The sequence below is a fragment of the Bemisia tabaci genome, chromosome 4, assembly GCF_918797505.1.
Source record: "Bemisia tabaci chromosome 4, PGI_BMITA_v3".
NCBI lineage: Eukaryota > Metazoa > Arthropoda > Insecta > Hemiptera > Aleyrodidae > Bemisia > Bemisia tabaci.
In genome coordinates, this window is record NC_092796.1 from 34,986,139 (window position 1) to 35,014,005 (window position 27,867).

The 27,867-nt window shown below is 40.0% G+C and overlaps 2 protein-coding genes across 3 annotated transcripts in view; both read right to left on the reverse strand.

Annotated features, from left to right (window-relative positions):
• Window positions 1–471: 471 nt before the first annotated feature.
• LOC109040202 (uncharacterized) lies at window positions 472–8,948 on the reverse strand. The gene is made up of 4 exons (XM_019056061.2): window positions 8,810–8,948; window positions 6,919–7,198; window positions 3,721–3,923; window positions 472–1,111 (listed from the first exon to the last, which is right to left on the reverse strand). Exons 1-4 carry the CDS (start codon window positions 8,912–8,914, stop codon window positions 758–760), a joined length of 942 nt encoding a protein of 313 aa, XP_018911606.2. The 5' UTR covers window positions 8,915–8,948; the 3' UTR covers window positions 472–757.
• Window positions 8,949–12,817: 3,869 nt separating this feature from the next.
• The window catches only part of axed (BTB/POZ domain-containing protein axundead), a 60,494-nt gene continuing 45,444 nt past the window's right edge, over window positions 12,818–27,867 (reverse strand). For both annotated transcript variants that reach the window (XM_072299750.1, XM_019051123.2), the window contains exons 2-4: window positions 26,741–26,855; window positions 23,590–23,799; window positions 12,818–20,282 (exon numbers count right to left, since the gene is read on the reverse strand). In XM_072299750.1, coding sequence (XP_072155851.1) covers window positions 19,217–20,282; window positions 23,590–23,799; window positions 26,741–26,790 — 1,326 coding nt within the window. In that variant the 5' untranslated portion in view covers window positions 26,791–26,855 and the 3' untranslated portion in view covers window positions 12,818–19,216. The remainder of the gene's footprint in view (window positions 20,283–23,589; window positions 23,800–26,740; window positions 26,856–27,867) is intronic.

The following is a 27,867-nucleotide window of genomic DNA, read 5'->3' on the forward strand; positions in this document are numbered from 1 at the left end:
CATAAGAATGTATTCATAACAGGGCTCACGTCATAATGCACATAGTTCGTTTGACAGTAATACGTCCAAATGATCTAGGAATCCAGGACTAATATTCGTTTGTTCCTTTTTACCTGTAATTTATTTTCCGTGCATTTTCTGCCCTAGCAATGACAACCACCATTAAACAACACGACGTTTCAGCATGTCTTAAAAAAAACTTGTCAAAAATTATGTTCTTGGAGACCCTGTTTCGATATTTTTAAGTAAAACGGATGTCATATGAAATTCCCGAAAAAGTAGTTTCTTCACCGAGGGTTGTCCCGAAGGTTTCCAAAAATTTGCCGTCGGTTAGTTATCAGTTTCCGTTATACGATCATACCGGCCGTGCCGTTAAACGTATCATTTGTGTCGGTTATAAAAGGACACAAAAATGAAAAATACTTTAAATGAAATTTTTTTTTAGTTTTTTACTTTACACGAAATGACGAGATTCACACAAAAAATGGAACATACAAGGCTCCTGCCGGAAATATCATTCAGAGATAACAGCAACTCTGCCACTTAGCTTTAGAATCCCCGACCATGCATTAAGCCAAGCTATACGAGAGTTCACAAAAATACAGAAAAGACTTACAAAAATAAAAATAAAAAAATACTATTTATTACATTATGTTTAATGTTTTACTTCACACTAAAAAATGAGATTCACAAAAACCGGAACATACATAGGCTCTGACCGAGAGGCAAATACCAGAGATAACCGCACCCCTGGAAGTTAGGCATTCCTTCGACTTGTTGGTCCTTCGAGCTTTGGGGATTGTTGCGATGGGGCGCAGCCGAGTTGCTCCCCAAGTTTCATCGCCGGACGAATGAGAGCCAATTTTTCTTCGACGTTAGTAGGTTTCTCTTGACCGCCTTTCAAATCCCTGTTCGCGTCTTGCCAGATGACCAGGGCGTTGTACAGGGTGTTCAAGGATGATTGCGCCGACTTCTCGATTTGAGTCATCTCCTCGGTGTAGGAGTCCATCGATTCTTTGCTCACTTTCATGAAGTATTCCTTCCATTCGTTCAGGGTGTGTGGCTCTTGACTCTTCTGACGACGGAGGAGACGTTTGTTGTGTTCTTTCAGCTATAAAAAAGTTTTAATATCGGTGTTAGTATCATGAGCGTAACTGGGCCCTGGTAAAAATTGGCAGTAGAATCTGTGTTCCAAAATACCATAGACCCACAGCCGGCTGAAGATTTCCAATAGCTCCTATAGCCGGCAACACAATCTCTTATAGCCTTTTATAGCCGATGGCGACTAAGCAACAGCCTGGCGATAAAGTGTATGCTAAATGTTACTGATTACGGATGCTAGGACTTGGTGCGTTATTGGACTACCGCTCTCTTTTTGGGCCGCAGTATCTTGATTTACTTTGCGAGGAAAGCTCCGTACTTTTAAAGGATGCCTGCCATTCCTAATATGTTGGAGCGCCTTCAATTTCGTATGATACTGTGTAATACCTCTGGTGTGAAATAGTTGCTTCAAGCGCCGCGGTACGCTGCAGCGCGGCGCGGCGGGCGGGCAGCCAGCGCTGAACGCGCATTGGCGCCTACAAACCTAAGTGGATACTTCAAGCATCGTGCAATGCGTGAAGTATCCACTTAGGTTTGTAGGCGCCAGTGAGCCTCTTGCGCTGGCAGCACGCCGCGCGCCGCTCGCATTGCGCAATGCGTGAAGTATCCCTGGTAGGTTTGTAGGCGCCAGTGCGCCGCCGCTCCGCTTTGTGTTAGGCTCTAATATTTAATCTCGCGGAGTCAGTGTTTTTCAACTCATGACTTTGAAATGTTTGCACACTCTGTATGGATTATTCTCATTTTAATTGATGAAAAAAAATATGTAATAAAGGAGAATATAATGTGCGTTTTGTAAATATTAAGGTGATTCCGTACAAACTTAAGGATTTACAAAGCACAAGAATTTCTACACAATTTCTTATAGCCTTTTATAGCCGATAGCGCAAAAGCAACAGCCAGGCGATAAAGTGTAAAGCCCGGCGATAGGAACCATATAGCCCGGCTGTATACCTAATTTTTTATCGCTTCGTGTAGCCCGGCCGTATGATTTTTTCCACTTTCTACAGCCAGCTATATGATTTTCTATCGCCTTTTTCAGTCGGCTACAAGAACTCCTATGGTATTTTGAAACGCAGCTCCTATCGTCAATTTTTACCAGGGGGTGGTTTGGGGGGCCACTCTTGAAGGCTAGTGGCCCTCTTCCAGAATTTTTTTTTTCCACTTCTTCAAATACTACGTAAGTAGTGATCCTAGGTAGCGCCCCTCCGCCCTCAGTCCTTACTATTCAACCAGTCCGAGACAACCGTTGTTTGAGACCATCCAACTCGGGTTGCCTAGCCAGGAATCGAACCCTGGGTCTCCTGGTTATGAATCCTGCGTTAAAACCACTACCCTCCAGGTCCTGGGAGGCCAACCATTGTGATGATTCGCGTCTTGCCACATGACTCTCAGTACCAGCCTCCCCCTCAGACAAATTGTTTATATTTACGCTCATGATAAGTATTAGTAGTGGTAACTTACTAAATAACTTATATAAGTATGAGTAAGTAGCCCGCATCTTATACTCTGAAATATTACCTAACAACTGAGGAGTGAGGTGTCTTTAGTCGGAATCTCAAATTGTGATTAGTTGATAGAAGCCGATTTCCTAAAATATTTTCCTCCTATCACCAAGGCTCCTATTTCCTTTGTCACAAGTGCCGTAACATATTAATAAATACGAGTAAATGAATTAAAACCTCACAGTTCCTACATGCAATTTTAAACATTTCAAAGCGTGCTTCTTGAAAGTAGAAACTTGATATATATGCGCTTTTTTAAACATCCAAGCCCCTCAATTACGAAATTAAACTTATTTGAAGGGTTTGGAAGGCAAGGCACATAAGTCTGCAGTTTTTGGGGAAATCGAGATAATAATGATTTCAAGAGGAAATTAGTCTTAATGCATATTCTGTGAAAAATTCGCTCCCAAATTCCCATTTTTCAGCATCGAAAAGTCACTGTGAACTATATTTCCGGTATAAGGATCCATGTAATTTCGAAACTTCAAACACTTATCTCTCGAAATGGCAAAAAATACAGTTATGCGCCTTGTCCCTCAAGCCCCTTGTCTAGTGTTAAGTTTTAAAGAGTCAATATTTCTTGTTCGAATGATTATAGTGGAACTCTATTAGACCGAAATCGACAAGTTTTCAGCGATCTTTAGACGAGCTTGCAGTATATAATTTTGGTGAATCATGCCCCAGGTTTTTTACTGTCGCAAAGTGGACCCTCGTGGATCTTCCCCTGGCTGCCACGCAGCCCGACCCCCGAAGAACTTTTAACGCCCCCCTCCCCCCGAGGATATGTTCTTAATTTCTGACCAGGGACAAGATATCCTCCACTGGTAACTTGGCAATGGTGGAAGCTTTTACTTTCGGGACTTCAACACTCAACTGTTGGCATACCTACTAAATGGATGGTTAACAACCTGTTAAGAATTGCGTTTTGCAAACAAACTGAAGTTTGGGAAACTTTTTGGCTCATGAGGGCATCCGAAGCTCATCATCCACCAAGTAGGTTGATGACTGTTGCTCCTTTATAATTTTTCATACGGAAATGTTGAATCCCCGAAAGTGGAAGCCTCCACCTGTTGCTGAGAGGCCGGTGGATAGTCTCTCGTCTCTGCTTCTGACTTACTCCGGTGAAGACAGGATTCAAAGGAGCCTCTGGTGATTCAAGAGTTTTCACAGCTTCGACAAGTTCGGGGTCCGCTGGCGTTGAACTGTCAGTGATGATCTTGAAATTATCGTAGCGATCGCAGAGGATGTTCCTCACTTGGAATCGGGCCTGGGCAATGTCTCTCCTTCCCATTTTCAAACTCCTCTTCACAGCTTTTTTCACTGGAAACCGGGCGAAATAAATGCATAAGTGCGTGAATAAAATACAAATAAATTGAAAAATGTATTCTCCCGAACACGTTAGGCGGATCGAAGGGGAGGGGGGGCGCAGAGGAAGTACGCCCCTATCTTAAATCCGCCCACCAGTTCGCTCAAAAAAAAGGAGTAAGAAAAAGTAAAGAAAGAAAGAAAGAAAGTAGTAGTAGTAAGATAAGTTTATTTTAAAGCGCTGCTTTAGCATCTAAGGCCATTTACACCTCTGTGTGTTTACATGGAAGAAGGAAGACAGAAAGAAAGAAAAGAGGGAACGGCGCGCTAATATTTGGTGCTTATTCATGAAAAAATTAACTCTAAATGCATATTAGATGCTTTAAAATTTCGACAATTTTCTAGGAAAGTCCCCCCACCCCCTAACGCCTCGCAACCTCCCTTATACGCCCCCCCCCCCCCCGAGGTGTCTGGATCCATTTATGTAATGCACTGAAAAAAGGTGCTTGTTTCAAGCATGATGATTCTTGCGTCGCCGCGAAGAGTTTTGTTTTTTATCTTGACTTTAGCTGAATTTCGACAGAAAACAGAAAAAAATGCTCGGGTTAAATACAAATCTAACTTCAATTAAGCAGCACAGTTATAGGACATTTCGTCAACGATTTTTTGTCCGCGCGCCTGTTTTTTCCACTAATTTACATCCACGTGCTTTTTCGGCACGGGAGTTTTGGTCCACGTGCCAGTTGAGACCCAAAGTTAATTGGCCCACATGTAAATACAAACGACAATTGCTCACGACGTTTTTGGATGAAAATGTATGATGTCTTGGAAGAATGAGGGTTTGCTTGTTTTTTTGTTTTGTCTGTTTGGACAAACGGAGAATAATATATAGTTGAGAGTTTTGGTAAAAATGGGGGAGCGTCAATACCGTGAGACAAAATTCACTAAGTCTCTCTACACCTCTTTGGTGTAACAGGACTTAATTATCTTTCAAGAAATTCCTACCTTGTTAAACCTGAACCGGATAAACCTCTATATTTGCCTCAGCTAAGGGCTCTTAGATTTTTCCTGTGTACGATAAGTATCTTGATTTATTTCGCGAGGAAAGATCTGTACTTTTAAAGGATGCCTGTCATTTTTAATATGTTCAATTTCGTATAATACTGTGCAACACCTCTATTGTGAAATAGTTGCTTCAGGTGCCGCGCCGTCACACCGCGGGCGGGCGGCCAGCGCGAGAGGCCCACTGGCGCCTACAAACCTAAGTGGATACTTTAAGCATTGTGCAATGCGTGCAGTATCCACTTAGGTTTGTAGGCGCCAGTGGGCCTCTCGCGCTGGCAGCCGCAGTACGCCGCCGCCGCGCCGCGTGTCGCTCCGCTCTGTTAGGCTTTAATATTTATACTCGCATAGTCAGTGTTTTTTAACTCATGATTTTGAAATGTTTGCACACTCTGCATTAATTATTCTCATTTAAATTGATGGGGGAAAAATATGTATCAATTTATCAAAAGAGAATAATAATATAATGTGTGTTTTTTAAATATTGGTGGTTTCGTGTCAAATTTAATTATTTCCAAAGCACTTTAATTTTTTCTTTTACATTTTGTGCTTTTATTGTGCTGCAGCGAAGTGCACGCGCAACCAAACGCTCAAAATTCGACGTATTTGACTCTAAAAGATGGATGTACAAATGGGTTAAAACTAAAAATTGCGTGCTTTTTGGTTTTATTTTCCTCTTTTATTCATTTTTGCAGTTTCTGTCGGCACAACTGCGGCTCATTGAGATTAATGTCGATTGAAAAGGTTTTACACATATTTGCCACGTTTTAAAAATATAAATGTTTTCAAAATGAAGTAATAATTTCGTAATGAAAAAATTAAAAAAAAAAAAAAAAATAGTACCTATACATATCGACGGTGAAGCTACCAAACCACGTATCTCGGTTTGCGGCGTCGCAGACTTCCTGTCATACTTTATTTTTTAAATAGAAAACTACTCAACGTCAATTCGTGAAAACTTCTGTGATTTTTCCTCTTTGTGCGGAGAAAAATCTGTGAAAATTGTAAGGAATGGTATTGATTTGATCTCCATCAAAAAAATAAAATGTGAGTGGAGATTTTTAAACACCGCAAACGAGATACGTGGTCTGGTAGTTTCACCGTCGATATATATGGTATATTGTACATCGAATATTTTAAGGCTAGAAATAAAACCGAATATTCACCAATGACAATTTAAAAAGATGATTCAAAAGGAGAAAGTAATAACATTTCATTTAGAAAATGAGCAACCATAACAACACCTCCTTCTCTCTCTCAATTTCTCATTCCCATATTGTCAATATAATTTTACATACCGACTAAAATATAACGCTTGGACCAAATCACTGTTGCTTATTTTACGTGTGGGCGTAAACTACTGGACAAAAAAGGTGCGCGAAAAAAAAATCGTCGACAAAATGTCCTAAAACCAAGCAGCACCATTCTGGACTCAAGATAAACTATTCTTAGCGGCAAAGTTAATTCTTTTTTCTTAGTGTGGATCACCATTACTACTTACTTTTAACTGCGAGAGAAGATACTGAATTCAAGAGGTAACATTCATGAGTTTGCTAAAAAGATGTACTTTTTTTTTATCCTGCCATCGAATTATTTTTATCGAGCAGAAAATATGACTATATTATTGAAATTAATTTCAGTAAATTCACTGAAAAGAAAATTGTTGCACGATTCGAGAAAAAATGCAATAAAACGAAGTCGAACTGAACTTTATTTTGCAATGAGGAGCCAGGAGCCTCTATCTCTGGTTCGCAGTAAAAGTACCTATCTGTGAAAGCAGACTAACGATACCTACATTGTTTTTGAAATGAGCCCCTAGTAAAAGTGAATCAGCCTGACGTCAGGCTGATTCACTTTTACTAGGGACCAGGAATAATGGATTTCTTTTTCATAAGTCCCTTTTTCCTTTCAGTTTTAGTTGAATATATTTTGCAGAAATTATTCATACCTGTCCCAACACTGTAAGCCCATCCGATCCACTGATTAACCTGCTGAACGTACTCCTTAGCCTTCGACACACGCTGCTCCATTTCAGTGACGATTTCTTTCGTGGTGTCATCGATGACTTGAAGTTCTGAGGGATGATCTAGTTCAGGAGCAGCAGTGGCGCTGACTTTCTGCGACAAACTATCCTCAGCAACAGTCGTTAACGCAGTTGATGCGTCCTCAGTTTTGTCAGTTTTTTCCGGTTCTCCATCTGCTCCATATTGAATCCGACTATGAGCACCCTGTAATTAGTAAAGTAAATGAAAAAAGAGGAAAACGATCAGTTTTCCTCGTCAACGAAATCGAATCAAGACCGATGAACGAAAATCCAACCCTATGGATGACCGAGCATTGAAATCGTACTTTAGTAACATTTTTCAGAGAAAGAGTCGCTTTTGTCGGCTTGAATTAAATAGAATATAACAGAGTCACATTTTTTAACCTTTAGATGCCTAAGTTGGTTCAAATGGACCCAAGGCTTGCTAAACACTGGCTTGCGGATTGTGTGTATCCAGTGCATACGAGTTTTAGATGTAGGTCTATAAATGCATCCTATAAAAGAATCATACATCAAATTTAAAAAAAAAAAAAAAAAAAAAAAAGAAAAAAAAAAAAAAAAAATAATTGAGTCTCAACACAGCCGAAGATAGGAGAGAACTATTCGGGGCTCGTTTTTTTAACTTTTCTCCTGAATTTTAGCGACAATTCATCGGCAGCCTAGAGCGGAGCATCGCGAATACACGCCTCGCGCCATCGTGCCTTCAATTTTTCAGATGCATCACGGACGTCCATCAAGCACGAATAGTTGTATCTCCGCGCCGTCATTAACACGCGACAATTCTCTTGCTATATTTTTCCATATTGTATTCGTTTCCGTTTGTCTTATCTGTAGTCGCGCTTTAAAAGCTACGTGAATAGCACAGCCGAAGAAAGGAGACTTAATCGCACCTCGTTTTTCAACTTTCCTCCCGAATTTAAGCGACATTTCATCGGCAGCCTAGAGCGGAGCATCGCGAATTCACGCCTCGTGGCATCGCGCCTTCAGTTTTGTAGACGCAACATGGTCATCCATCAAGCTCAAATAGTTGTATCTTCACGCCGTCTGTCTCAGTGATCGTCGCTCCTCTGACGCATCTCAATTCGTGTGTGAGCCCTGTTCTCCGTGTATCTCAAAGCTTCCCGCGGCTCATGTGGAAATGGAGGTACGCCTTCGTGTTAGAGGAGCGACGTAATATTTACGTAGTGGAAATTCTAATGTTTTTTTAATTCATTTTACAATTTTTCCATGTGATTTAATGGAGAATATGCTGCCGTGCTTAGGAAAAACGCCGTATAGACATTCAAATGATGTCAAATTTCCTTCGATGATATGTTTATTTTTTAAGAAAACTATGAATATTTTTCCTTAATATTTTCAGGAGCCTTAGGTAAAATTGCGAACAAAATTATCTAAAAAACTGGAGGAAAAATATTCACAAATTTTCCCGAAAATTCGCGATTTACTAAAAGAATTTTGACAACGCTTGAAGGTTCATAAGGCGTTCCTCCTTAGCACGGCAGTATGGTAATCAATGAAACGTAAAAATGAGAAAATAAAAAAATAAAAGAAAAAACATTGTAATTTGACTAATGATTGCGTCAATAATATTGACAGCTCAAGAGCTCTTTTGTGAAAACATGCCAAACTTCATTTTTAAAATCTTACGAAGTACCAAGGCATTTGACAAAATTCTCGGATCACTCAATTATTGACGTTCGAAAAATCTAGCGATTTAAAAATATTAAGCTAAATGAATAAATATTTAAATTTAACACAACAAAGGAGAAAATTATGGACGGAAAAAATGATTTACCTGTGCAATGAGCACGGCGAGAGACACAGCAAAAAGCACTCTGAATAAAGGACCCATGGTTCGATCTTTGGACCCAATGCCGATTTCCATCCACGGGACCTCCATTTATGAGAGAGTTCTTTTGCACGTCATCCTAGTTTTCGCAGAACGCTGTGTGCATGACGCATGCAATAAATGCAAAATTCTATACTTTCCCAGCCGATTTCCCTATTTTTGCCCCTCAAAGTCTCCTAGCTGGCATGCGAGTTCAAGAATCATTCTTTGGAGCCACCATGGGCAAAAAATATATGACGCGCGTTTGAGTGCCTTCAGTAAAAAACCATTCTTTTTTTTTTCTTTTTTTTTTCATTTTCATTTTATTTGCACACTATGTTGGATTTATTTGAGCTTTGAAATATACTCTGCGACCTTGGTCACTACACGAAGCAGTCCCTCACTCATGCTTCGCACCGTGAAAAAGCCTGCAGACCGATTATTGAAATTGATAGACAAAGCTATAGACAAAGGAGACAAAAGAGATGTAGGGGTCCTATTGGAGGAAGCGGGTAGTTGCGATGAACAAACGAGGTAGGTAATAGACTAACGAACAGCAACCCACGAGAGATCCGATAGTTAGCCCATCATTTTCTCTCTTAGTCTATAGGAACCACCCATTTCAACCAATAGGATCTCTCCGTACTCCCTATGTCTTTTTTGTTTAAACTTTGTATATAAACTTCAATAATCAGTCCGCTGGTGGTATAAAAATGGTAGCAAAAAGCTCAGGTTTAATTTCAAAAATTCAAAGACAGAGGGCTCTAATAGAGATTTTTACTTATTGATTGATTTGCATTTATTCTGCACGTAACCAAGATGGAAAATAAAACCTAGGCGTATCAAAGAACTTAACCTTTTTAGTCACCATGCGCATAATGATGTGCGCACTACGATCGTCTACATCTATATACAAACGGCTGAGTCTTTTTGAGGATCGAGAAATTGACAGTGAGCCTAAAATAATTTCAAATGGTTCTGGTTCTCGTTGTTAAAAGCAGTTTTCGAGCAAAACTACAATTTCGTAACTACTCCGTAACTCATTTCGTAGCAATGATGACAGGTTTTTGTTGACTCACGGGATGATTTCATGATTCTGAGTCAGGCAACTGCGCTCATGTGATAAACTTCCCAATTTTTTCAGAAATTACTGAAGTCTTCCCAATTTTTTAAAAAAAATTCAGTCTCTTTGGCATTTGGATTGATTTGGTCGGCTTAGAAATATGAGGGATTTATGTTATTCGAATCGCTCTGACAACCATGCATTACGCCGGGGCAAACACGCACTTATTTGACATTTGAAGTGCCCACGCTATTTGCGTAAATTGCCAGGAGGAGGTAGGTATTGTTTTTCCGACCTTTTCTTTTCCACACGAACGCTAATAACTGGAAAACAAGGAAAACTCGGGTTTTCAAATCACGAGCAGAGTGTAGATATTTTTTTTTTTCTGTGAGTGACGATTTTGTTGAGATCAAAAACTCAAAAGGTTTTTTTTTTTTTTTTTTTTTTTTGAGATTACTTTGGTAAAGGTACCTGCGATTGGACAACGTTCAGCAGAAAGGAGCCAAAAGTCTATTAGAGTGTATGCAGAAGTGTGTAGCCTGTAGCTTCTCCTTTTTCTGAAAAATGCTCCGAAGTTTGAACAGTCTTTATTTTTTCACTAAAATTGTTTAGTTTTAAGTGAAAGTTAATAAGGTATTAAGGATAGTTAATTCCTAGTTTTATTGTCGATAATGTTTCCCAGTATTTAAAAGGAGGTTCAGGAAGCTTTCCGTACAAGTAGTCATACAGGAAGGACAGTTCTTAAGTGGAGTTTAAAGCAAAAACTTTTCACGAGGAAATCAATGGAACCACTGTTAGAACCTCGAAGTTTGGTATAAACGGAGTTATAAGCTTTCAAAGTTTCCAAATTTTGTCCGACCTCTCCTACTGACTCGATCCATCGTGCGTCGGAGTAGGCTCACTCAATTTTGAGGGGGCACATACTGCTAGGCCAAGGAAGAACGTCGTATGAGCCTTCAGACGTTGCAAAGTTTCCTTCGATAAAAACCGAATTTACTGGAAAAATGTTGAATATTATTTTCCAAAATTTTCGGACTACTTTGTAGGTACGCAATTCAATCTAAAACATCTGAAGATTTCAAAGAAAAATGTGCGAAAATCGCATCAAAATACATGTTTTATCAAGGGAAATTTGGCAACTCTCGAATGTTCATACAGCGTTCTTCCTTAGCACGGCAGCATAGTTGCTCATAAATCAAAATTCACGAGAATGCGTACGCACTGAGCCCTGAAAATGCTCGATCGAAGAACACGCAGATCTAACCAGAGTGACGCAATACAAACAATAGCGTGAAAATTTGAAAAGCTTTACCCGCGACAAACATTCCACTGCCAAAGGGAGATGAATCCTTTTTTTGCCTTTAAAGTCTGGGAAATCACTCGAAAAGGTTGAAATAGTGAAGGTTGTCGAGTTGCCGATAACCTGTGTTGTCGTGTTTCTAATGACGGTTGATTTTTGAATGAGTGATAATTTACGTATTAGGGACCTTCCATAAAGTACGTCACGCTGAAGGAGGAGGGGGCGGCCAAGAGAGCGTTACGCTATGTCAAGTTTTATATGGTATATTTCATGGTATATCTGAGAGGTGAAAATTCAAAACCTTGTAAGTGCCATCAAGTTTTGTCAGGATTGTGCTTGGTGTTTCTCGCTATAACGCTATCTCGCTGGAACCTAAATGCTTCAATTTCATGAGTTTCTTCATCGGGCTATTATTTCAAATGTTGGTATTATTACAATGAATAGCATTGCGCTCAAGCAACTTAATTCCTCCAAAAATGGAAAAAGAAGCGACACCATCTTAACGACACCTGAAGGCGCATACCAGATTTAGATTTTCTGCTCTTTTATTTGCTGAATTTCCAGCAGCATATAATAGGCTTTACAGCTAACAAACAGAAGCACATTATGTATTATTTTGTTATTTCAATTCATTGAATAATACATCTAATTTTTAAAAGATAGAAACGTATAATGATACGTATACCCCCATGCATTTCAATTAAAATATGGATGCTTTGTTTCGACTTGTATATCATTACTAGCCGTTCTGGACCCCCGATCACTCGCTACGCGAGTGAAATTCGGCTCGCTCCGCGAGCCATTTTTCTCAGTGATTGGACGTTTGATCACTAAGATGTATACATTTTGGAGACTCTGGAGGCAAAAATGATTTCGTCATAGAACCTTGTTGCCGGAGCGTGCCATCATTTCCACATGAATAGATGTGTGGAGGTGAAGCGATGATGGGGATCGATAATTTCTTCAAAAACGCATTTGACTGGGACGTCATCCCTTCGGGTGGCGGAAAAAGACAAGCCATGGATCTCCTTCCGCGATTTGACTCGCTGAAGTAGCAAAAGGTCATTTTTACCTCTTAAGAAGATTATCGGTGGCGTAGGGGTCTAAAAACTGCTCAACGATAATATAGTTCGAGTTCCGAATCACAATGAGCCCACTCGTGTTTTTTTTCTTATATTTTCATCGCATATAAATTTCTCTGATGTTTTTGTTTTATTCTCTCTGATTGCATATTAGTAATCATATCCTCATTTCATTTCCTTTCCCTTACCTTTTTCCTTTTCTGTAGCATCTTTGTCCATTTACAACTATTATTTTAAAATAGCTTTCCCCTAGTATACAATTGATGCTTCAAACGGAATCAATTGTTTTAATGAAATTTCCGGCTGAATCATGGGTTTTCCCAGGAGGGCAGCCTCTCGTCCCTCTGAAAGTCTGAATCCTTCGAAGTTTATATTAATGATAACTCATTAAGAATATGGTCTTGCTCTGCATAAATTAACAGTATATCATACCTGAAACACCTAATGCAGCCTAGACGAATAGACTAGCAGATAGACTAAAACATTGCCGAAGGACTAATAGGGGGTATTCAAAAATGAAAACACAGGTGTTGGCCGAAAATAATATTGTTTTAAAATTTATTATTCAAAAAATAGACGGTTGACAGTTGTTGGAAAAAATATCGAGGGGAGAAAACGAAATTACTAAGTATCTAATCGCACGTGTATTAACAAAGAGAAAACATGTACAATTCCGAACGGTTATGACGACAGAATATAGGTGCTTTTTACGATTTTATTCAAGTAAACAAAATTAACTATAGGTAACAAGTCATGTAAAACTAACAGAGACGGCTAAGTTGTTAAAAATATTTGTAGACATTGCAATCGACGATTTATTATTAAGTGAAACGCTTTTCAGTTTTATACTCATGGATAGTCATTGCGCCATCGAACTAGAGGCGGATCCAGCAATTTGGCAACACCGGATTCCCTCCATTTAAACTTATGGTTAAATAGTCGATTCTTGTCGGAGCATCTGGCTCCTCCAAAAATCGATTTATTTCCATTGGTTTAAATGGAGAAAAACAATGTTGCCAATTTTCTGGATCCGCTAATGCGTCGAATACAGATCTTACGATTTTGACAAAAAAATATATACCTTATGGGCAGGAAAAAAACAACACATTAAGGACTTGAAGGGGTCAGAAGCAGAGAAGATGGTACAATCTAGCGTTTCAAAGTTTTACTCCACGAGCTATGTATTTACTCCAAAACACACTTGCTTCTCTCTCAAAATTATTCTCCTGGATTTTCTCTGTTAGTTGACGAAAGTTCCCTCAAATGCTCACTTAGAGATCTAGAGAAAGATCTGTACTTTCAAAGGATGCCTGTCATTCTTAATACGTTCAATTTCGTATAATACTGTGCAACACCTCTATTGTGAAATAGTTGCTTCAGGCGCCGCCGCACGGCGGGCGGGCGGCCAGCGCGAAACGCGCATTACCGCCTACAAACCTAAGTGGATACTTCAAGCAATGCGTGAAGTATCCACTTAGGTTTGTAGGCGCCAGTGAGCCTCTTGCGCTGGCAGCACGCCGCGCGCCGCGCCGCTCCGCTCTGTTAGGCTTTAATATTTATACTCGCATAGTCAGCGTTTTTTAACTCATGATTTTGAAATGTTTGCACACTCTGCATTGATTATTCTCATTTAAATCGATGGAAAAAAATATGTATAAATTTATCAAAGGAGAATAATAATATAATCTGTGTTTTTTAAAAATAAAACTCACTATAAAACATTTACCCATCAAATATAAAGGAATCCTAGTTGCCAGGTAAAAATCAGCAACGTTTCACCGCAATCAAGTCCATCTGGCTTTGACCCCTTCATGCCTGTCATTGTGCATGTTTTCACTGACAGACAGAAGTTTAATAATTCCTAAAGGCGTTCGATTTGAGTCCATTCATGACACATTCCCTCTGCCTACTTTTTTCCTCTGGTCGGTCACTTCGTTTTATGATGATAAATCATTATTTCAGTGTAGAAGACTTGTAACTACAATGTTTTCGTTTCGATATAACACTAGCTAGAAAATTACACAGCGGTCCCATTGCTTCCTATGTCATTTGCAACTTTTGAAGTGTGATATCTTGCGTTCGGCGTTATGTGTCACCACCAAATTGCTCATCACTAAGCATATTGAGGGTATAGATGACTGAATTTATCAAAAAGTGTTGGTTACAACCCTTTGTAACCAACAGTAACAGCTTCATAAGAATCTTTCCTCCATGTTTGATAGTTTGATCCGATGAGATCTATGGTTTTGAAATTGTTTAAAAAATGCACTACTATCGATTAACGAGATCAGAATAACGAATCTAAGAAATTTCGCATAAGTATAAATATAATTTATGATTAGAGTAAGTATGTCATGATCATCGTCTCTCCGTTGAATAAACTCGCCATATCTATAGCGGTAGGCACCGTACATTATATTATACCCCATTCTTTATACGAGGTCTGAGTATGGTATGTACTTACATCATCAAATGGACTATATTTTGCAATAAAAAACTACTATTTCTGGCTCATATGGTAATTGTCACTTTTCTGCACAGAAAATCCATTGGCATATAATATGTTGTTTCTAAAAGTAAGCCTTACTGTAGATTCTTGTTGCAAAATGTATTTCAATTGTGACTGCTAAGGGGAGAGGGACTTTGATGAATGAAAGCAGATTTTTCAGGATCTTTGTTTAGTTGAACCAATAATTTGGAAATTCAGTTTAGCGGAACTCATTCCACATTATTGAAAACTGAGTTGCAAGCGGTCAAAGACATTTTTGTGTTAGTGAGAGGCTTTAGTTGCACTATACAGGGTGATCCGAAAGTCCCTTCCACCCCCTCTAACTTTTTACTTAATTGAGGTAAAGATTTGAAACTTGGGGGATATTCCTAGGTCAAAGGGAGCTACTTTTTGGCCCCCCTAAAATTTTCAGGGGGCCCCCCTTGGGGGGGCAACGGCCCCCAACTTTTAATTTTCAAATAGGAAGACCCCCTTTGTGATAGCTCGTTCGAAAGAGCATAAAAAAAGAAAACTTTTCGCGCAAACCCGAAGTCAATATCTCAAACCGTTTCAAAATGGCGGCCGGTTAAAGTTCAAAATGGCCGAAAATTCACACCGGTTATTTGTCGATGGATTTGCGCGAAAATCGGTATGAATGGGTATTTTAACACGAGAAAAACGAATTTGACGTTAGATTTTCAAAAAAACCGAAATTTCCAAAATGGCCGCCGGTTAAAGTTCAAAATGACAAAAAATTGATTTTTTAGAAATCTAAGTTCAAATTTGTTTATCTTATGCCAAAATACTCTCAAATTCCAACTTTTAGGCAAATCCATCAGCAAAAAACCGAGGTGACAATTTTCGGCCATTTTAAACTTTAACCGGCGGCCATTTTGGAAATTTCGGTTTTTTTGAAAATCTAACGTCAAATTCGTTTTTCTCGTGTTAAAATACCCATTCATACCGATTTTCGCGCAAATCCATCGACAAATAACCGGTGTGAATTTTCGGCCATTTTGAACTTTAACCGGCCGCCATTTTGAAACGGTTTGAGATATTGACTTCGGGTTTGCGCGAAAAGTTTTCTTTTTTTATGCTCTTTCGAACGAGCTATCACAAAGGGGGTCTTCCCATTTGAAAATTAAAAGTTGGGGGCCGTTGCCCCCCCCAAGGGGGGCCCCCTGAAAATTTTAGGGGGGCCAAAAAGTAGCTCCCTTTGACCTAGGAATATCCCCCAAGTTTCAAATCTTTACCTCAATTAGGTAAAAAGTTAGAGGGGGTGGAAGGGACTTTTGGATCACCCTGTAATTCTGCGCTCTTGAGCCCAAAACAAATAGATAAAAAGTGTACATTTTTCTCTCTCATAAATGCTTTTTCCGCCTGTAACCCGTGAATCTTCATGCCTCCTGTTCAGTTTGAAATTTTTGGGCGTATTTTTATTTATTAATATAACATGCTTGTAAATCGCTCTCTTTAGGAGTGATGTTAAAGTCAGTGACTCGGCGTGTTTTGCGATGTATCGATTGATATTCCATTCAAACCTATGAGAAAAGATCGATTATCAGGACGTTCGCGATGAACACCACCGTAGTAGCTTCTTTACCCTAGCTTTAATGGGATAACATCGATAGTCGATTATCACGTCTCACCACCGGTTAGTGTCTCAGTTGCAATTTTTAAGGCACTGAGGTCCCTTCCCCGTGATTGGTTACAAACATCGATTTCATTGCACTTTGATCGCTTAGCTTATGACTAATAAATAACCTTCAATTACAAAATGGAAATAAAAAGTAACATCGATTCACATACTTAAAATGGAGACATGTTAAAGCTCTATAAATGATCTGATCTGTGGAGTTTTGAAGTTTCCTCTCATGATATATTTTCGTCGCTTCTCAAAATAATCAATGAATTTTCAGAGATAAAGAAATTCATTTCACCAAAAGTTTCTATACAGGTCATTTTCCGCGAATTTTCAACAATAATTTGCCGAATACTTTTCGGGGGAAATAAGAAATGAGAGGAACCATAATTAAACTTCTCGAAGCAGACAGATTGGTGTCATTTAACACTTAAGTCATTGCAAAAGTTTAGAGTGGAGCAGATACATGCTCCAGAATCTAACAGCAATTTTTTAAACTAATTGTAATCTGTATCTGCGATGATTGTGTGTAGAATATGAAATAATAAAATCGCTCAGTAGAAATGACCCGTCTAAGTGTTTAAGAAATCTAATCATCAGACGAATAGCCATATCAGCTGATATGAGTCATTGTTGTTAGCAATGGTCACAATCCTCGAAGTTTTCATGCCTAAATAAATTGAACACCTTCACCTACCGCCTTCATAGCGGTAGGTAGGCAAAGATATCCACATAGGTGTTAGAATAGTTGCATTCAAATATATTCCTGCCGCTCTAGCAAATAACTAAACGATTCCCAAAGAAACCTGGAGTAGATGTTCTATAGCACTAATCTGTTCGAATGCAACTATTCCAACACTTTCACACCACTATTCCACTATGTGACTATTTTTGCCTGTTTCCCGCTGTGAAGGCGAACACATTTAGCGCTGCTAACCAAGTTTCTGAGATAGAAAAAGTAAAAGTGCGTGTTTGCCTTCAATTGACCGATTAGAAAAAAATGACCACACAAATTACAAAGCTGAAGTTCAAAGATCAGCTTGCTGCCTCAAGCTCTGAAATCTGAGTAGAACCGTGCTCAGTCAACTTGGTTGCTAAGTGCGTATGCGTAACCAGAGTGTTATCATAGGGGCGCAGGTGCAGCAATTACGGTCGTTTAATTGACCCAGGAAGGTTTTTTAAAAATGCCTTGACATTGCCTTTAGCAAGTTTGAAGAAAACCGTTTTGAGAATTTTTGCCCATCCACGCACGTGGAGAGTAATTTAAACAGAATGTTGGTTTCACATTGTAAGAAAACTTGATATGGCATTGACAAATTGAATGGTTAACACAAAAACAGATCATTTTACTGAGGCTTCTACTGGCACAATAACTTCATTGGATGAACTTTTTGCTTGGTTGAGCTAAGAAAAAAGACCGTATGAACATTCACCTTTTGCCAAATGTCTCCTCATAGAAAAAAACACTTTCCGATGATTTTTTCAGAGATTTTCATTCGCAATTTAATCTATAATATTCGAAAATCCTTTGAAAAATATGGAAAGATTTGGCAAAATCCAACTTCTCATACGGTCACATTCCTCAGACGGCAGTGTCATAGGTTCAATTTTTCCCCCATCCTCAACCATTTACAGCTAACTCATTACGCTACTAAGCTTAAACCGTATCTCCATGACTCAACCGCCCAACTTTGAGACACGCCATCAGCTTCAATATGACATTTGAAAATTTCTACTAGGACGTCATTCCACCAGACAAGTCTCAAAGAGGGCATGGTTCGTTGCGGATAAAAATTCAAATAACCTTCAAATACTCACTAAAATTGACTAGAATCACCCTAAAAAAGGGCGCTGTTCTCAACTCTACTAGAGACAATGGCTTACCTTGCCATCCTCCTAAAAACAAATTTTCCCAATTTTTTATGTAATTCTTGCACTTCTTTGCTAACGACAAGGTTAACCACTGCCTCTCCCACCGTCATACGAGCGGCTTACATTTAATTGGGGAGCTGTGCACTGCAAAATACATGTTTCATTAAGAAAAAATAATCCAGTAATATCACCCGAAATTCTCAATAATTTACCTAATTTTCATCGTGGAATTTTAAAAATTCATCATCTCCTGATAAAACCACTGTTTTTCTAAGATTATTTCACAGATTTCGTTTGCTGAATACAAAATTACCGGTAGAAATGATCGGAAACGTTGTAAAATTACCGGAAAATGATTGAAATACTGGTAATTGGTAACCAATGACAGTAATTTTATCGAAAATACTGGTAAAAACTGGTATAAGTAGTAAAAGCACCGGAAAACGGTAAAATTACCAGATGATGGTGCAATTACCCAACACCAGGTATAAGTACCGGAAAAGTGGTAATTTGCATCCGGCAAAGTTACGTTACAGGAGAAGAGGGCAAAATTAACAGGAAAACCGTTAAAATTACCGGGAAAACGTTAATTGTACAAGGTACCACAAAATAACAGTTAAAATTCGTAAAATTCCTAGAAGCATGGTAAAATTACCGAGGACGATGAACTTATTGATTAATTCGGCGATAGGTAACAACCAACTGTAATTTTACCGATTTTTTCATAAAACACGGTAAAGCTGGTAGAGTTACTAGAAGTATACGATAAAAATACCGAGGACAATAAAATGATTGGTGGATTCGACAATAGATAACTACCAACAGTGATCTTACCGACTTTTCAACAAAACACGGCAACATTACCGATAAAAATTGGTAAAATCAACACAGAAACACGGTAAAATCCCCGGGTTTCTTGCTCAGCGCTCAATCGAATATGCAGATCAAAACCCTGAGCATGCAATCGCCTACGCTGGAGCCGCAACAACTGGTCGACGGTCCTTTCGTCTTGTTTTTCGTTTTCCGCTTTTTACTCTTGCTCTTCTTGGCTTTACTATCACAGACTCCGCCCTGAGGGATGGCCAGGAGGGAAGCGGCAGGGTCCGAGTCCCCAGGGGCCCGGTAGTGGTCCAGCATGACCGACCGCTTGCTCAGCGGCACCGGCTCGAAGCTGAACCCGGAACTGGAGCTTCGCCTACTACTAATCTTACTAAGAATCTCGGTGGTCAAACGCGGACACCGCTGGGGTTTCTTGAAGATATTCCACGCGTTGGATTTAATAATCAGGGACAATATCAACGTCTCCTCCGGCTTGTCGAAGAAGTCCGACTGCATCGGCCCCGCCAGGAATTCTTCGGAGGTCATCAACAGGTACCGGCAGGTGAAGAGGAGTTTATCCTCCAAGACCTTACGTTTGTTCTCCCGAGTGAGTTCAAGGTGGAGTTTTTTACACTCGGAATTGCACCATCGGCTCAACGCATTGAAAACCAAAAACTCGGACGAAACGCGCAAGGAGTCTCGTTCGAGGATCTCTTGCAACTCGGCCGAAGACAGATTCTCCAGGCTCTCCTCCATGAGGACGTCGTCGGCGTTCTGGTCTATGTACAGCAAACAGTTGAACAACAAGGAGGAACAATAGTAGTCTATCACACTGAAGTAGTTGGTGGTGTCGGCGACGGTGTCGCCCTCTGGCGGGGGTTCTTCCGCGTTCTCGGGGACGATGGACTCGCGGCTCCCGGATTTGGTGGGTGTGAGCGGGGGCGCGGTCGCCTGGTAGAGACACCCGTCCGTCCGGATCTTGACGAGGCTGTCCTCGCTCGAGTAGACGCGGAGGTGCTGGTAGACGCGCAGGACGCTGTCCACGCTCATGTGCTCGTCCAGGTACATGATGCACTTCTTCACCAGGTCGATGCACAGGTACTTGTGTGCCGCGTATAGAGTCAGGAGGGCAGTCGTGGCCGACTGTAGGTTTATCTCCTCCTTGTACAGGAACCTGAAACCGAAAACAGGTTTTTTCTTAAAGTTAGACAGAGGTTCTTTGGCCACTGCGTGACCTAACTTCCAGTCAATTTTTTGCACCCCTTACAGGTGTTTTACTCAAAATCGTCGAAGCAACCGTCGAGTTTGAACACAGAGTACACAGAGTCGTAATTTAAATGGGAGAGCTGGCGCCATGTTCTGCTCGACGAGTTCCGAGCCCGGTGTGCGCCGAGTTCGGGCCACTTTTTCGATACATTTTCGATCCAAAATGGCGCTGTGGAATACGTGGTGATTCCTATCTTCTTTGTTTACATCGGATGGCCGGGTACCCGTGTATCGCAAACAATCGATCATGTATCGAAAAAGTGACCTGGCGTCACACAGGAGTCTCGGAATTCGGGACCCGGAAAGTTCTTAAAGGTGGCGCCAGCTCACCCACTTACATTACGACTCTATGTACTCTATGATTTTACTCAAAATCGCCGAAGCAACCGTCGAGTTTGAGTAGTGCGTGATGTGATGATGGTCAATTTGGCTAATTATAATTCACTAATCCTTTAACATCCTGCGAAGTTTTGGTATTTTTACATTTTTAACATTTCTTAGTTTTTTGAAGTCACTGAAGCCTCTTGAGAGTAAAATAATGAAAATAATATTTTGATGGAGGTTCAGGTCATGCTGGACTCTACCGTACTATATCTGGCACGCTACGCGGTGCGGCATAGGGGGTTCAAATGATGGAAGATCCCACGGAAATCGGTGGTCAGAAAGCGTGCCATATACATGGTACGCCAAGATGTCAGCGGTTAACAACCAACCTTAACGATTTTCAACTAAAAGCCTTTTTGCATAAGCGAAATGGTTGGTATTTGCTATTGTATTTCTTACTATGTACAAATATCGATGGCTAAAGTGCAAAACCTCGCATCCTCGTTCGTGGGTTTCAGGACATTTTGTCAACGATTTTTTTTCCGCACACCTTTTTTGTCCAATAGTTTACGCCCACACGTAAAATAAGCAGCAGTGACTTGGTCCAAGCGTTATATTTTAGTCGGTATGTAAAATTATATTGACAATATGGGAATGAGAAATTGAGAGAGAAGGAGGTGTTGTTATGGTTGCTCATTTTCTAAATGAAATGTTATTACTTTCTCCTTTTGAATCATCTTTTTGAATTTTCATTGGTGAATATTTGGTTTTATTTCTAGCCTTAAAATATTCGATGTACAATATACCTTATATATGTATAGGTACTTTTTCTTTATTTTTTTTAATTTTTTCATTACGAAATTATTACTTCATTTTGAAAACATTTAGGTATATTTTTAAAACGTGGCAAATATGTGTAAAACCTTTTCAAGCGACATTAATCTCAATGAGATGCAGTTGTGCCGACAGAAACTGCAAAAATGAATAAAAGAGGAAAATAAAACCAAAAAGCACGCAATTTTTAGTTTTAAGCCATTTGTACATCAATCTTTTAGAGTCAAATACGTCAAATTTTGAGCGTTTGATTGCGCGTACACCTCGCTGCAGCACAATAAAAACACAAAATGTAAAAGAAAAAATTAAATTGCTTTGGAAATCATTAAATTTGACACGGAACCACCAATATTTTAAAAACACACATTATATTATTATTCTCCTTTGATAAATTGATACATATTTTTTTCCCATCAATTCAAATGAGAATAATCAATGCAGAGTGTGCTAACATTTCAAAATCATGAGTTAAAAAACGCTGACTATGCGAGTATAAATATTAAAGCCTAACAGAGCGGAGCGGCGCGCGGCGCGTGCTGCCAGCGCGAGAGGCTCACTGGCGCCTACAAACCCAAGTGGATACTTCACGCATTGCACCATGCTTTAAGTATCCACTTAGGTTTGTAGGCGCCAATGCGCGTCTCGTGCTGGCCACCCGCTCGCCGTGTGGCGGCGCCTGAAGCAACTATTTCACAACAGAGGTGTTGCACAGTAGGTATTATACGAAATTGAACGTATTAAGAATGACAGGCATCTTTTAAAAGTACAGATCTTTCCTCGCGAAATAAATCAAGATACTTATCGTACACAGGAAAAATCTAAGAGCCTTTAGCTGAGGCAAATATAGACGTTTATCCGGTTCAGGTATAACAAGGTGGAAGTCCTGGTACACCAAAGAGGTGTAGAGAGTTTTAGTGAATTTTGTCTCATGGAATTGACGCTTCCCCATGTTTACCAAAACTCTCAACCATATATTATTCTCCGTTGGACCAAACAGACAAAACAAAAAAACAAGCAAACCCTCATTCTTCAAAGACATTATACATTTTCATCCAAAAACGTCGTGAGCAATTGTCGTTTGTATTTACATGTGGGCCAATTAACTTTGGGTCTCAACTGGCACGTGGACCAGAACTCCCGTGCCGAAAAAACGCGTGGACGTAAATTAGTGGAAAAAAACAGGCGTGCGGACAAAAAATCGTTGACGAAATGTCCTCTCTGTTAATTTCTCGAAATTTCTCTCTGTTAGCAGAACATTCTGTATTTACTTCAAACAAGAAGTCTGATTGTTTCTCTTCGAAAAATAAAATTAAAGAGGAAATTTTATAACACCGTGATGAGGATACGTGATACTGTACTATGGCTATCATATGAACTTGCGCGGCTCAATAAAGGAGTATGAAATGAAAAGTACCACGGGAAGTACCAATTACCAACAAGAGATGGTTCGTTTTTTTGAGTTGATTCAGTATTTCCCGCATGATTACTGAGCCTACACTAGGCTTGAAACATCTACTACGTACTTTTGAGAGCATTGAAAAGTTCATATCATCAAAAACTAAACATCAATATTTTCGACCCCAAACTGATATTTATGAGCCGTCCTGCTATGCGTTTATCGATTTGTGGTGTTGCAGACTTCCTGTCTACTTCATTTTCTACGTGGAAAACTACTGAAAGTCATTTTCTGAAAATTTCAGTGGTTTTCCCTCTCTTTGTGAAGAATACTCTGTGAAAATTTCAAGCCATGGTGTTGGTTCGGTCTTTTTTCAAAAAATAAATCAGTGCAGCGGAGACTTCGAAACACCACAGCCGAGAAACGCATTTTCGCAGTTTCACCGTCGATGAGGGAAGTAGAAAAATGAATTTTCCGCGCCTTGGCGGATCCAGCACATTGACAACATTGTCTTTTCTCCATTTAAACCAATAGAAATGTATCGATTCTCCGAGAGACCAGGTGCTCCAACGAGAATCGATTATTCAGCATTGGTTTAAATGGAAGAAATCCGATGTTGCCAAATTGCCGGATTCGCCTCTGTTCCTGCGTGAGGCTTTACCTAAGTAGATTATCGAAGGCCCGTCCATCGACATCCTTGATGGTGACCACAGGGCCTGGAGGGGCGAGAGAGCCCTCGAACATGGTTCGGAACACTGGGTTCACATGTGACAGAACTTTACGGTGTCCCGGGATCCGCCATGTGTCAGAATCGTAGCCAACCAGAAATGTGACATCACTGTCCTCTTCCCGCTCGAATATTGGAGGTTGCCTGGAACACACCAAAAAAAATGTTTAATCTTGACCATGTAAGACTTGGACACTCAGGATCCTACCATGAACGCCTCAAGAACATTAAATATTTTCAAAATTTCTTCTGATCAGGGCCGGATTTACCTACATGCCGCCCATGGGCCACCCGTATTTTGCCGCCTTCTTCTTATTCGTTTTGAAACATCAATAAAAACCATCAAGTGAACGTGCCGGAGGGGGAAAGGTGCATAAGACACGTTTACTCGTGTTGGATACATTTATTGCGAAAGCCCCATCAACACTATCAGCAAAATTTTACGGAACTTTGCGCGAAAGATAAGTTCCGTAAACCTATCTCTGCGTGGACAAGGCCTTCCATTTATAAGAAATGAACGAAAAAATTATGAAAGAACAAACAAAAATGTGGTTTAATAATTTTAATGTCCGCCGCCGCGCCGCGTTGACCGCACTGTGTTTGACGACGCATTGCGTGAAGTATTCGTGCAGTCTTGTAGGCGCTATCCGTTTCGTGCTGACCGCATTGTGTTAGACGCAATGCGTGAAGTATTCATGCAGTCTTGTAGGCGCTAATATATGTTACATGCCGACCGCCGCGCCAAGGGCTTCTCCTTACATCTCAAGTCCTCGTGGTCATCATGCCTCTCTGCAGGCCGAATCGTGTGTTTGGTTTCTCTCTTAACTTGACTTATTAAAGGTGCAGTCTCTATCGTCGAAAGACGACAAAATGAGCAATTACTATACTTTTACGAAAAAGATATTTTGTCGCCTTTTCTCGTTGGTAATTTTTTTTTCTGAATCCGTTTTTTTTCATACCTGCATTTAAAAAAATTGCAAAATTGGCCGACCCCTAGATTTCGCCGCCATGGGCCGCGGCCTATGTGGCCACCCTCTTAATCCGGCCCTGCTTCTGATGAGACACCGATTTCCTGAAAGACTCATGACTAGTTTTTTTAAAGTTTCTTTTGGATCGAACTATATATAATGAGACTTTCCATTTAACTGTAGGGCACGTTAAACTCTCGGGCGTGTGTTGGCTAAATCACCAACAGCGAGCTGATTGTTGAAATTGACAGACAAAGCGATAGACAAAGAAGGCATAAGAGGTATGGAGCGGTCCTATTGGTTGAAATGTGTGGCTCTTATAGACTGAGGGAGAAAATTATGGACTGACTGATGGATCTCTCGTCTTTCGTGGGTTGCCGTTGGTTAGTCTATTACCTCCTTCCTTTGTCCATTTCAACCACCTGCTTCCGCCAATAGGATACCTTCATATCCCGTTTGTCCTATTTGTCAATAGCTTCGTCTATAAATTTCAACAATCAGCCCGCAGTACTATCGATACGACTCGTGAGTCCAACCACAACTTGTTTGCAGTCATCATTCTCTACGATCCACTACAATAACATCACCTGTCAGTGTTTTTTTTTTGAAAAAAATATATTGATTTCCTCAAAAATAAATATTATCAGAGACATTTTCGCAGTTGCAAATCCCTCCAGTTCGTAGAGTCAACCTAAAGTTTGCCTTCAATATCATCGCATAGGCAAAAAACCTACATGGGAGCATGGATAGATACCTACTTAAAAGCATGCGAACTTCCTCCATCTTATTTTGATTGTAAAACAGAAAACGTTGGGTGAATCAATTTATAAATTTGTTTTTAGAACGCCTGTTCTCAGTTTTGAAGCAAAGACAACAAACCTACCGAAGAACACAAACAACTATCTATTCGAAAAAAATACAATTATTTCCCTCCGTGTTTTGATTGTGAACCAATGAACGATGTGTGATACAATCGGCAGGTATCGTCCTCTTTAAGTTTGCCTTCAATATCATTGCTTAGACAACAAACCTACAGGGAAGCACGAATAGTTATCTCTTCGAAATCATACAATTATTTCACTCCAAAAGATGATTGTGGACCAGTAAACGATGTGTGTCGCCTTCAATTTTTCAGCAGATGAACCAAATCTACCGAAGAGTACAAAAAGTTATGCATTTAAAGTTTGTGTATGAATGAACTCTCTCTCTCTCTCTCTCCCTCCGCCCCCCCCCCCTCAATGCTCTCATTGAACAGGACTGTGCGCCTTTCATTCCCTTGGTAAGTTCTGAGAAAATTGCAGTCAAATAAACGTTGAATTTTATTTCAGCAACACTGGCTTAACTTAAAAAGCTAGTGTTCAAAGCGAATCATCTGTGCCAGAATCCGCTGTCTTTTGTTAGCGCCTATTCAGAAAATAATATTATGAAAATTGTTTGCCAAAAATGTGATCATAAAATGTAATAATTTTGGAAACATCTGCTCTAGCGTAAATGTAAAACATAGTACTGCCGTGCAAAGGAAGAACGTCGTATGAACTTTCGAGAGTTGCCAAATGTTCATCGATAAAATGCTCATTTTTTAGGAAAGTTATGAATATTTTCCCCTGAAGTTTTCTGACTTTTCGGTGAAATTGCGAGCGAAATTATCTGAGACGAGACGAGAAATATTCACAAGTTTACCAGGAAATTCGCGTTTTAAGAAAAAGGAAATTTGGCAACGCCTAAAGGTTAATACGGCGTTTTTCCTTAGCATGGCAGAGTAGCCAACCAAATAATTTAGTCACACTAACCGACGTTCGCTCGAGACCTGCGTTTAGTCATACGTTGACTAAGCGAAAAGCGGCTAAATGAGTCATGCTCGGCCGAAGTTTCTAATTTTAATCCAAGTCCAGAGTTATATGCTACCGTGCCAAGAGGAAACGCTGCAAGTGTGATTGTACGTTGCTTCGATTGTGCAATTTCAATTTTTCGGAAAACCCAACGTACATATTATAATTTCACAGACTCAGGTTCGATGAGCCTTTACTTTTAAAGATTTCTTTCCAGTCGCTGGCAACACATGCGTTTAATTTTTTTTCGATTCGACCTAACTTATAAATATATTATCGTCAGCTTACTCGTTGCTCAGTGGCACATTGTTGTTGGGTTCTGGAGCACTACCGGACATTTTCTCCGATCAATGAATATTACTATGAATTCAATGATTCCATGGTCCTCTTTGATGATGCCTCTCTGAAACATAAGCATATAATCTGTTAAATCAATACCGCAAAAATGATTTTTTGGTGTAGTCAAAGTTATTGAATGAGTCTCAATAAAAGAATACTTGTAACAAAATAAAGAGGGGGAAGGGGGAGAGGGGGGAAGAAAGAGAGAGAAATACTGGTACTGGCACTGGTACTGGTACTGGTACTGGTACTGGTACTGGTACTGGTACTGGTACTGGTACTGGTACTGGTACTGGTACTGGTACTGGTACTGGTACTGGTACTGGTACTGGTACTGGTACTGGTACTGGTACTCGGTACTGGTACTCGGTACTGGTACTTGTACTGGTACTTGGTGAAATAATAATTCAAGAAAGGCAAACAAGTCTCTTTAAAATTGTTCTCTCCATAACCGAGGAACTGACCTCCTTCTAGGGGCGAAACTAGGAACTTTTTGTGGCGGGTAAGGCAGAAGGACACCTTTGTAAAGGGAAGGGTCTAGGTGACACTAAAAAACATCCTGTTAAGGGAGATTTGTGGAACTGCAGTAGCTCCAGGAGCTATAGTGGAATCGTGTAACCTCGTAGAGGGGTCTGAGAGGCCTCCTCTGGAAATTTTTAACAAATTGTGTCGTCTCAGGAGCGATTTCGAGCTATTCCTACCAACAAAGTGATCTAATTGAAATTTCAAAGGTCAAAAATATGTCACACACTTATTTAGAAATCCCTCACATTTCTTGGAAGGGGATATGGAGATTTCTGGGTGAGGAGCCCCTTCAGCCCCAAACCAGTTCCGCCCATGCTTTCTTTACCTCCTTCCCTCAGCCCTTATCTCGCACACGAAAAAGCACACGCGCTTTTTAGATCGGCCAGGGGCCCAATATTGTGGATTTGTTTTATATGCTGAGGAAACTTTCGCTTCCGTTCTCATTCTATCACTCAAATTTAACAGCCGGATGAATTCAATATCATGACTGTCATACTAAGGAAGAACGCCGTATAAGCCTGTGTACGTTGCCAAATTTATTTCGGTAAAAT